The sequence below is a fragment of the Ipomoea nil genome, unplaced genomic scaffold, assembly GCF_001879475.1.
Source record: "Ipomoea nil cultivar Tokyo-kokei standard unplaced genomic scaffold, Asagao_1.1 scaffold3030, whole genome shotgun sequence".
Lineage (NCBI taxonomy): Eukaryota > Viridiplantae > Streptophyta > Magnoliopsida > Solanales > Convolvulaceae > Ipomoea > Ipomoea nil.
In genome coordinates, this window is record NW_017619458.1 from 947,207 (window position 1) to 957,946 (window position 10,740).

General features: G+C 42.4%; 2 protein-coding genes across 2 annotated transcripts; one reads left to right on the forward strand and one right to left on the reverse strand.

Annotated features, from left to right (window-relative positions):
- Positions 1-955: 955 nt before the first annotated feature.
- Positions 956-3,174, forward strand: LOC109163515 (disease resistance protein At4g27190-like). Its single transcript, XM_019312266.1, has 2 exons — positions 956-1,207; positions 1,291-3,174. The coding sequence occupies exons 1-2, from the start codon at positions 956-958 to the stop codon at positions 3,172-3,174; spliced, it is 2,136 nt and encodes a 711-aa protein (XP_019167811.1).
- A 2,925-nt stretch (positions 3,175-6,099) lies between these two features.
- On the reverse strand, positions 6,100-7,347 carry LOC109163516. Its single transcript, XM_019312267.1, has 2 exons — positions 6,642-7,347; positions 6,100-6,524 (listed from the first exon to the last, which is right to left on the reverse strand). Exons 1-2 carry the CDS (start codon positions 7,345-7,347, stop codon positions 6,100-6,102), a joined length of 1,131 nt encoding a protein of 376 aa, XP_019167812.1.
- Positions 7,348-10,740: the final 3,393 nt, after the last annotated feature.

The window sequence follows — 10,740 nt, forward strand, 5'->3', positions numbered from 1 at the left end:
TTATTTAAATATGTTAGTTATATAATTAACCAGGACTATGTGGTCTAATGGTACCCGGGTTGGACTTCCATTTGGAAGATTATGAGTTCGAGCCTCAGTGGAGGCGTTATTGGTTCTTTGTGTTTCAGTAGGTTGAGAAAGTATATGAACAGATACTACAATGTAATAGAGCCAGTAACTTTCAAAAAAAAAAATGTTAGTTATATAATTAAAGTAGTTATTTCACATTCAAATAATAATACAAGTAACAATAAACTTTAAACTCAAATGACATGTACTGACTTTCCCATATGGGAGGTCATGAGATTGAGCCTCAGTGAATGCGATGTTGACTCTTTTTGTTTCAACAAGTTGAAAAAGTATGTACGAATAGATACTACAATGTAATAGAGTCAGTAGTTTTAAAAAAAAAATCAACATAATAATAGCATAATTAAACTTTTAAAAATATTAAATATTACATTGTATATTATACTTACATTTTTAATCAAATTAATTCTGAGCTCAACAACTCAAGTACGTTTCCACAACCATTACTTTCTTTGCTAATTCAGAGGTGCCAAAAATTTAATTGGTAAATTTGTTAAATTAATAATAGTTCGTGCATCGCACGAGACAATTACTAGTAATAATAATAATAATAATAATTGTCTTTTAAAAAAAAAAATATAATTAAGCCAATCATATTAACTACTTATGAGATTTATTGACTTGTCTTTTGGTTTTCGAAGAAAATATTTTTATATAAATATATTTTTCTGGTTGACTTTTATTTTCCCCCTTCAAAGCGCTGTCACAGTGTCGCCCAAGTAAAGTTTTGGGAGATGCATTCTTCAGTAAGACTACTGCAGTCTTTGTCTTGCATAATCATTCTCCGGTGAGTTTCACTTTTAAAAAAAAAAAGTCTGAATTTTTCCAGTAAATCTTGAATTTCTTTTGTATTCGGTACTTTGACATGGAAGTGGTGGGGGCAATTGTTGGTTCAGCTCTAACCGAGCCTTTTAGATTTCTGTTCGGATCCATCTATGTTAGGATGAAGAATGTTTTCAAGATCCATTCAAATTACAAGGATTTTGAGAAAAACATGGAAGCTCTATTGGAACTGAAGCAACTCCTAGATGATGATGAGCTGCAGCAACACTTACCAAGAACTCAAGTGCATGATTGGTTGAAGAGGGTTGAAAAATTGCAGAATGAATTTGATTCTGTGCGGTCAATTATCACACGGAATGGCAATACTAATGGTGCCTCTGGTTGCAAGTGTTCACTGGATTGCCGATTGAGCAACAGTATAGCGAAAGGCGGGTGAAAGTTAAACAACTGATTGGAGATGGCAGAGCCTTTGAGAACAAGATAGTGGGGGTTAATCCTGTGCCTAATACAGTTGAGTATATTCCCCAAGCAACATTATTCCAAGGTCAAGCAACAGCAGCAAGAAATTTGGAGAAGATGAAGGATTTGCTGCTGAGAAATGAAAAGGCTAAGATGATTGGGGTATGGGGCATGGGAGGTGTGGGTAAAACTACTTTAGTCAAGAATGTGAACAATGAGTTCAGTAAGGACCCAACAAAAAAGGATTTCGACATTGTAATATGGGTTGTTGTGTCTCGGAATGCAACTGTAGAAATCATCCAATCAAAAATCGCTAAGCAATTGCTTTTGCCAGTGGATAAAGAAGAGAGTGAAGAGAGCGCAGCCAATCGTTTGTACAACAAACTTAAGGGAAAAAGATTTGTCTTAATTCTTGATGATATATGGGAAGGAGTTGATCTGAATGCTGTAGGTATTCCTCCACTTGAAGACGATATTGGTAGCAAGGTCATACTAACCACTCGAAATTTTCATGTATGCCAAGAAATGTCTACTCATATTGAGTTCGAAATAGGTGGTTTGAGTGATGAAGAAGCTTGGGAGTTATTTTCTCAGAAAGTGGGGGAAGAAATGGTTAACGATGACCAAATTAAGCCGTTGGCAAAGGCCATCGTTGAGGAATGCAATGGATTGCCCCTAGCACTAATCACAGTAGAGGCGTCATTGAGGAAAAAGACAGAGGTTGCACTGTGGAAAGGTGCATTATACGCCTTGCAGAAAGCAGAGCCCACTAAGATTCGTGGGGTTGAAGAAAAGGTCTATAAACTGCTCAAGTGGAGCTATGATTCTTTAAGAGGTGAGCAGTTGAAATCTTGCTTTTTGTTTTGCTGCTTGTATCCGGAGGACTTTGAAATTGATACTGATAGACTAGTCCAATATTGGCTAGCTGAAGGTTTACTTGATGGGCAACAAAACTATGAGCAATTACAAAATGATGTTAAACGCATTGTTGACTGCTTAATAAGCTCTTGTTTGTTAGAAAAGTGCGCAGTAGGCATTGATAAAGTGAAGATGCGGGGCATTGATAAAGTGAAGATGCATGATGTAGTTCGTGATGTTGGGGTATGGATAGCGAAATCTTCAGAAGACTGGTGCAAATCTATTATCAATTCTGGAACTACCGAGATGCAGATCTCACAGCAACTATTTAGTTGTTCTGACAAAGTGAAGAGAGTATCTTTTATGCATAGCAAAATAGCATATTTGCCAGACTGCAGCATACAATGTCCAGAAACAACAACTTTGTTTCTGCTAGGTAACTGGAGCATTCATGAAGTTCCTAACTCATTTTTACAAGGATTCCAAATGTTAACAACTTTGGACCTAAGTAAAAGCAATATCATGTTATTACCTAACTCTCTTCTTCAACTTCTTGAACTTCGAGCTCTCATTTTAAGACACTGCTATTTACTACATGAGTTGCCTCCCCTTGAAGCTCTAGGAAAACTTCAAATACTTGATTATAGTTTTACTCCTATAACTAAATTCCCAGCCGGTTTTGAAAAACTTACAAATTTAAAGATATTACTTCTAGATAGTACCCTTCAGCTGAGAGAAATTCTGATTGGAAAATTTTGCAAGTTACATAAGCTGGAGTTTCTGAATATGGAAGATAGTGGTATCCAATGGGGAACTATGAATACAATTGAGGCAATTGCACCATTTGAGGATTTGCTATGCCTAAACCAATTAACTGTCTTATACATAGACTTAAAAAGCATTCCTTGTTTCACAACCCAGCATACTTCTTGGTTCAAGAGAATTAAAAAGTTTAGATTTCATGTTGATCATAATGCATGTTGATCATGGGGAGAGGCAGACTCGGCCGACCCGGACCACATCCGCGCTCGGGCGGTTGGGCCCGCGTGTGCCGGCGCGAGACCGCCTAGGGCCGAGGCCGGCCACCAACGCCAAAAAGGCGGAGTCGTCGTGCTCACGGAGGTCCCGGAGCCACGAACCTCGTGTTCCGGGGCCACGGGAGCCGACCCCACCAATGGAGCACTCAGGGGAGACCAGAGGCCGACCTCCGAGCGCCCAGCGCGACGAGATGGAATAGTTGCGCAGGTAGATGTGCGAGTTGCAGTGCAAAATGGAGGCACGCGACGAGTCACCGGAGCCTCGGGACGCCCTGGCCACACCTTTCACGGAGGACATCATGGCCGAGCCCCTGCCTCGGGACTTCCGATTCCCGGCCATCAAACCCTACACGGGGGCGACTGACCCACGGGATCATCTCAACAGGTACAAGGCAGTCATGATGATGACGGGCGTCAATGGCGCAACCATGTGTCGCGGCTTCTGCACAACCCTCGATGGCCAGGCCCAAGGCTGGTTCGAGTCCTTGCCGGGGAAGTCCATCCCCACTTTTGCCGTCCTAGCTAAGAAGTTCATGTCGCATTTCGTGGGTAGCATACAACGAAGGAAACAGTTCGCCGACCTGTGCTACCTGAAGCAGCACAAGTCAGAGACCTTGACGGAGTAATTGAGTAAGTGGAAGAAGGAGGCCATGGGGGTGACCAATTTCGACGAAAGGTCCGCCATCCCATTCTTCACCAACAACCTCAGGTTTGGTCCTTTCCACAGCGACCTCGTCCGGAACGAGCCAAAGACGTACACAGAGCTGATGGACCGCGTCGCGCGGTACGCCAATGCCAAGGCAATGGAGAAGAGGAAGAAAGAGGAGGAGGAAGGTCGGGGCCAGGGCAACAAGGTGCCTTAACCTCAAGAGGACCGTCGCCCTTCGCGATCACGCCGTGATCGGGGTCCCCGTCTAGCCCCACTACGACACCTGACTTCGCTGACACAGCCCATGAGCGTCATTTTGGACCACGCGGAGGACATGAGCATCATTTCGTTCCCCGAGGAGTGCTTGAAGATCTCCCCCAAGGCCGACCCGAAGAAGTACTGTCGTTTCCATCGGTAGCGCGGGCATGACACAGACGAATGTATGGTCCTCAAGAGGCAGATCGAAGAGCTCATCCAACGGGGATACCTAGGCCAATATGTGAAGAGATTCGGGCAGGACCACGCTAAAGGCCCCGACAACGCTCGGAAGAAGAAGGACGGCGCCGGGCCATCCGCCTCTGCCCCGCGCAAGAGGGAGCTTGGCCAACTCACGGAGGACGAGGAGATCGAGCCAGACAGCCTGCCAAAGAAGAAAGTCATCCACGTCATCTTTGGCGGCCCGAAGGGAGGAGACACGCCCGTTGAGAGGAAGTGGTGGGCGCGGAGCCTATACATGGGGGAGGTTGTACGAGCACCCCATGAGAAGAGGACACGCTGGGAGCCCATAACGTTCACCGACGACGACCTCCCGGATGGCCCCCTGCCCCATCGAGACGCGTTGGTAATTAGGCCGGAGATCAAGGACATCATCGTCCACCGCGTACTGGTGGATACGGGGAGCTCCGTGAACGTCATGTATTATGACACTTTCACCCAACTCGGGCTATCCCGGAAGCAGCTCTCCCCGGTACGGACCCCGCTATCTGGTTTTACCAGGGACTCCATCGAAACAGAGGGCTCCATCACCCTCAAGGTACAAATCGGCACCCTGCCGCACGTCAAAAAGTGGGAGGTGGAGTTCGTGGTGGTGAAAATCAGCTACGCCCACAATATCATCATCGGCCAACCTGCCTTGGAGGACCTCCGATGCATGGTGTTGGATTGGTGTTGGAACTGGAGTTGGAACTGGACATGGAATCGGAGTTGGAACTGGACTTTGAACTGGTGTTGGAACGAGTTTTGGAACCTGTGTTGGAACACCCACGGGTTGTACCTGTGTAGACAAAGGAGACGACTTACACAATATATGACGTGATTCTGAAGCATTAGAAGCAGAAGGTAAGTTGGTAGATGACTTCTGCAAATCGTTATAAGAAAACACATGGGGCACAAATCTAACATGCCTAGATACATAAATACGATTCGAACCAAAATCTAGGCATTTATAACCGGATTGGGTGTTCGAGTAGCCAGGGAAAATACATGGACGTGACTTTGGTTGTAGTTTCTTGGTGTTATAGGGACGCAACCATGGAAAACACAGGCAACCAAAGGGTTGTAACTTGGCATAATTAGGCAATTGTTGGAACAAGACATAAAATGGGGATTGATTACCTAAAATTGGAGTAGGGAGCCGGTTAATAAGATATACGGCTGTCTGAAAGGCGTAGGTCCAGTATGAGGATGGCAAGACGCGGAGTAAAGAAGAGACATGCCAGTTTCCACGACATGCCTGTGTCGTCGCTCTGCGACACCATTGTGCTCAGGAGTGTGTGGCGGGGTGGTGAAATGAGGGATACCGTGAGTATTAAAAAATAGCCCAAGTCTCATGAACTCGCCCCCATTATCTGAGTAAACAGAAATAATTGACAGGCTAAAATATTTTTCCACTAGCTGTTTGAACTGAATGAATATTGTAAACACATCCGATTTACGTTTCATGGGGTACAACCAAATGTATTTTGAGAAGTGGTCTACAAAAATGACATAATAGCGAAATTCATCAATAGAGTTCTCAGTAGGTCCCCACACATCAGTATAAACAAGTTGCAAAGGTTTAGTGCTAACAAGTGTATTTTTAGAAAATGGCGGTTTATGACTTTTATGAACATTGCAGGAAGAACAGTAAAATTTTCGCAGAGATGACATGGAAACTGGAACATTACAGTGTTGCAACACAAGTTGCAACACCTTATTCGACGGGTGGCCAAGTTGTTGGTGCCACTAAGACAAACAAGCCAACTGCGTAGCATGAACTGTTGGGTGAGAGGCAACTGGTCCAAAATAGACACCATTAATGTTCACTCCCCGTAGCAGCGGAATCCCCGTTCGAAGTTCCTTGACCAGAAAATGAGAATCAAAGAATTCAACAGACACATGATTAGTCTTGCATAACTGGGAAATAGAAACTAAATTAGTGTGTAACTGTGGGACACGCAAGACATTATCTAGAATGAGAACATTAGAAGGAGTGGGAATGACAGATTGGCCAATATGGGATATTTGTAAGGAATTACCGTCACCGAGACGTATTTCATCCGATCCACTATACTCGGCGAAAGTCTGCAGAGGAGCGAGACTTGGTGTCACATGGTGCGACGCCCCACTATCAAACGTCCAGGGAGGAGAAGCCCTAGTCATTGAATTGGCTGTAGGAGATACATAGGATTGCACAGGAGGAACATCATGCTCCTTTAAAAATCAGGCTAGCTTGCGAAACACCCTTGTTTCATGACCCGTAAGATAACAAAACTTACAGACAATACCTGAGCGATTGTGTTCCCCTTGTTGCCGATTGGAGCCATAATGATTGTTATTATTGCGGGCCCTCCGGTTGGTGTTGGACTGGTGGTTGCGTCGCGGAAGTGACGAGGTGCGTTGAGTAACATTAGTAGTAAAAAAGGACTGATGCAAAGCATCTGTGTCTGTCAATTGGCGTTCATGGTCAGTCAGCACATCTGCCAACTCGCCAAAAGAAAGAGGCTTCTCATGAACGCGGATGGCCGATGTGATGGAACTGTAATCCTCGCCTAGCTGAGTCAATACATAGACGATTAGACCTTCGTCAGGTACGGGACACTGAGCCAACGCTAAATCATCAGCTATGGCTCGCATGTCATTGAGATAAGTGGTGATGGACCGAGACCCTCGCGGATTCCTCGTGAGTTTAGCCTTGAGGGATATGATACGTCCTCGTGAGGCACTGACGTAATTAGCAACAAAATGTTGCCACGCATCATGGGATGTCGTAGCCGAGGAGATAAGGGGCTGTATGGTGTCAGTACAGCTCCCAAGTAGAGCACTGACAATAACTTGGTCTTGATGATACCAAGCTAAATGAGCCGGGTTGATAGAAGTTTGAGCAGGATCAGTGAATTTGGCTGGTTCCTTGGTTGTACCATCAACATAGCCAAAGAGATTAAACCCAACAAGTGTGGCATGAATTTGACGCCTCCACACCGGGAAATTCATGGTTATGAGTTTAATTGGGAAGTGTGTTGGGGCATTTAATTAGATTATTGTGGTTGTAGTAGCGGAAGCCATTTGGAAGGGGAAGGAGAAAAAAAAACTTCATGGGAGAAATTAGGCTCTTGATACCATAATAGATTATGCACTTAACTGATATTATTGATGTAAAACAACCAGCTTTAAATAGCATACAAGGGAGAGAAGATAGTGAGTAGTTAGCAGGTTGTTGTAACAACCAGTCTAACAATGCTACATAAAAGGAATGCAACTAGATTTATTATATACAAAATATGTCAGCCACATATATCCTTAACATGCATAGAGAATGAACACGGCCTCCACTGAATACAAATGATCTCCAGCAAGAACTAGGAATTCATGAACATTGTGTTCCTCAAACAGCCATAGATACTGCCTCACAGCATCAGCAGGGGAAATTAACTGTTATAGGCATTTTCCCTTGGTGTTGGACAAAAATAGGACGCTGACTAATTTTGGACGGTCAAGGAAAAATCGAGTTTGAGAAACACGGTTAGGCTGAAAATCACATTTCCTAAACGCCGTCGAAATAAATGCCAATGCGTATAAAATACTATAACCGTGTTTCCCAAATGTGGTTGTAGTGTATTTGTAATTTGCATTTGGGAAGCGCACGTCTCGTATTATACAAGAAACACGTTTCCCAAATGCGAATATACTTGCCGACGTCCCGTTCGAAGTGAGCTGGCATGTTTACACCGCGTTCACCAGCTTTTGCTCTATCATACTCTCCATCGACACGCCGGAAACTGCAGCCGCCAGCAGCGAGCACGACGAACCCGACGGCTGAAGTAGCTGCTGCTTCTTGTTGTCCAGCAGTGGCGGAGGACGCGTTGGATTAGTAGCTGATGATTATTTGCTATCCGTAAAGAGTCTTTTCTTGGACTCATCGGAGGCGTCAGTCTTGCGTACTTTGACTTGTTGCCTCTCCGATAGCCATCTGATGAAATCCGTACTGCACACCCATGTTTCCTTTGATACCCCCATGGATACAGGGGCGGACCCAGCATGGGGGCAGCTGCTCCCACTCACCCCACCCCCACCCCATATATAACCCTTGTACGTATATATGTAGATATAGTACAAGTTTTAGTATAAGTATAATAAAAATAGAAACAGTTAACAAATGATGATTAGATCAAGTGGTAAGGCCCACGTGTTATTTGTGTAAGAAGCCAGGGTTTAACTCTTGGGTGTGTGCAGATTTATTTAGGTGGCAAATTGTGCTTGTTATATTTTCTAATGACTTTTAAATACTTTGTATTAATTAATTCTGAGATTTACACACATATATATAATTTTGTATTATTAATTTTTTATGACTTTTTGATAGGAATATTTTTGTAAGTTTTGATGAGCCAAATGTACTTTAGATCCCTTGGTTTTTAAGTCTTTTAGTACAAGCATCATAAATCAGAATATCGAGTCAAAAGGAATCTACCATAGGAAGAACAAAATTAATTTGAGAAATTAATTTTGGCCCTACAAGTATTCATCTGAGAAAGAAGCATAAAGGAATGGTGTTGCAAAAAATGATTGGATGAGCTTAACGGCGAAATGGGTAGAAATCTTTACTCAAAACGATCACACCTGAGATCGATTCCCCCCTAAGGACTTATTTTTACAAGTCAAGTTTTCGGACAAGCACAATGTTCTTAAAAAGAGCACAATGCGGACAAGCACAATGCTGCTAAAGAGCACGATGTTCAAAAGGAGCACAATGTCTGAAAAGGAGCTCAATGTTCAAGTCAAGGAGCACAATGTGGCAAAGAAGCAAGATGATCAGAAATTGGATAAATTCAAAGGAATTTATTCTAAGTCTACCCACATGCCACAAGAATCCAAAATTGCCTGAAAGACATTTGATCAGAACGGAAAAATACTTATGAAGAAATGAATATAAAAACTTATCCTAGAAATAAATTCTATCAGATGAATTTATTTCAAAGACGTTGGATATTCAATATGACAACAAAATAATATTTTAAACAACTAGAAAATCAATTGGAGATAAGATATTATTTTGTCAGGCAAGTTGACAATGAAATCAAAATTGAAGACCTACTATTGTCAACAATATCAGGCTATGAAGATTCAAATTTCAAATATCAAATTATCCCACTCCAACGGATATATTTGATTGCCTATAAAAATCCATGAAGACTTGAAGACACAAGCAGAGGTGCAATACACACGGATAAACAAAGTGCAAAATTCGAAAAGTGCAAGTGCTCAAATATTCTTAGAGACTTAGTCTGAATAGTCTCAAATCTAGTTGGAGAGAGATACAATTACCTTTGTATTTGTAATTGTAGAAAGAGTATATCTGTGTGCAAAATACTCTAGTAAGTGTAGCTGTGTGCAAAACACTCATAGATGCTAAGTGTAGCTGTGTGCGAGACACTTAGTTGGCGTTGAGTATAGCTGTGTGCGAAATACTCGAAGTTGAGTGTAGCTGTGTGCGACACACTCGGAGTTGGGTGTAGTTGTGTGCAAGACATCCGGAAGAAGTGCTTGTGTAGCGCTTATTCACTATTGTAACTGTGTGTGGAAAATAGTGAATTTCTCCTAGATGCGAAAGGAGAAAAGTGGACTAGGAAGATTACGCCACTTCCGAACCCCTATAAATTGCCTCTCTCATTTACATACCGCACTTACATAATTTGCTCTATCTATCTATCTTATCTGACTAACCTGTTTACTATTCACAGTTAATCTTAATCCTTCGGGTTTAGTGTGTTTTCACGTATGCATGTGACTCAAACTTTACGAGCTTAAATATTGAATTATTCTAAGCAAGTTTGACGTGTTACATGTAACATTCGTTACACTGTCGACGTGATACGATATTTATTTACAATCTTGAATATTATTATTATTATATATTGAGTGCACCATCTCCTTTATATAGTCAAGATATCTCTGTCACTTTACATATCATCTGTACCTATCTTACATGCGTATTCAAATTATTGGTTGGGCATAACTCTTTACACTCTATTATTCCGCTGTGCAGTTTAAACTTACTCTATTTACTTGTTACTTAGAGTTGAAGTTACCAAAGAGTTATTTATTTTGAAAAAGCTTGAAAGTCTATTCACCCCCCCCCCCCTCTAGACTTTCACCACCCTATCGGGGCCAACAATTGGTATCAGAGCGGTTGTCTATTTGAGTCAACTTTGACTGCTAGACAGATCTCGAAAAATCAAGATGATGAAAAGAGATATGGCTCTTGCCCAAAATTTATTGTTTTCCTTAGAAAAATTTGATGATTGGAAAATTCGCATGCAGGTACATTTATCCGCATTACATGATGAAATGTGGGAAGTGGTTACGAGTGGTCCTATTGAGATTTTG

Excerpts from the sequence above, each read along its gene's own strand:
- LOC109163515 (XM_019312266.1), top strand. The coding sequence starts at position 956 with ATGGAAGTGGTGGGGGCAATTGTTGGTTCAGCTCTAACCGAGCCTTTT. Across the intron at positions 1,208-1,290 it reads TGCAGAATGAATTTGATTCT|TATAGCGAAAGGCGGGTGAA; the intron begins GTGCGGTCAATT and ends ATTGAGCAACAG.
- LOC109163516 (XM_019312267.1), bottom strand. The coding sequence starts at position 7,347 with ATGAATTTCCCGGTGTGGAGGCGTCAAATTCATGCCACACTTGTTGGG. Across the intron at positions 6,525-6,641 it reads AGGGGAACACAATCGCTCAG|CCAATTCAATGACTAGGGCT; the intron begins GTATTGTCTGTA and ends TATCTCCTACAG.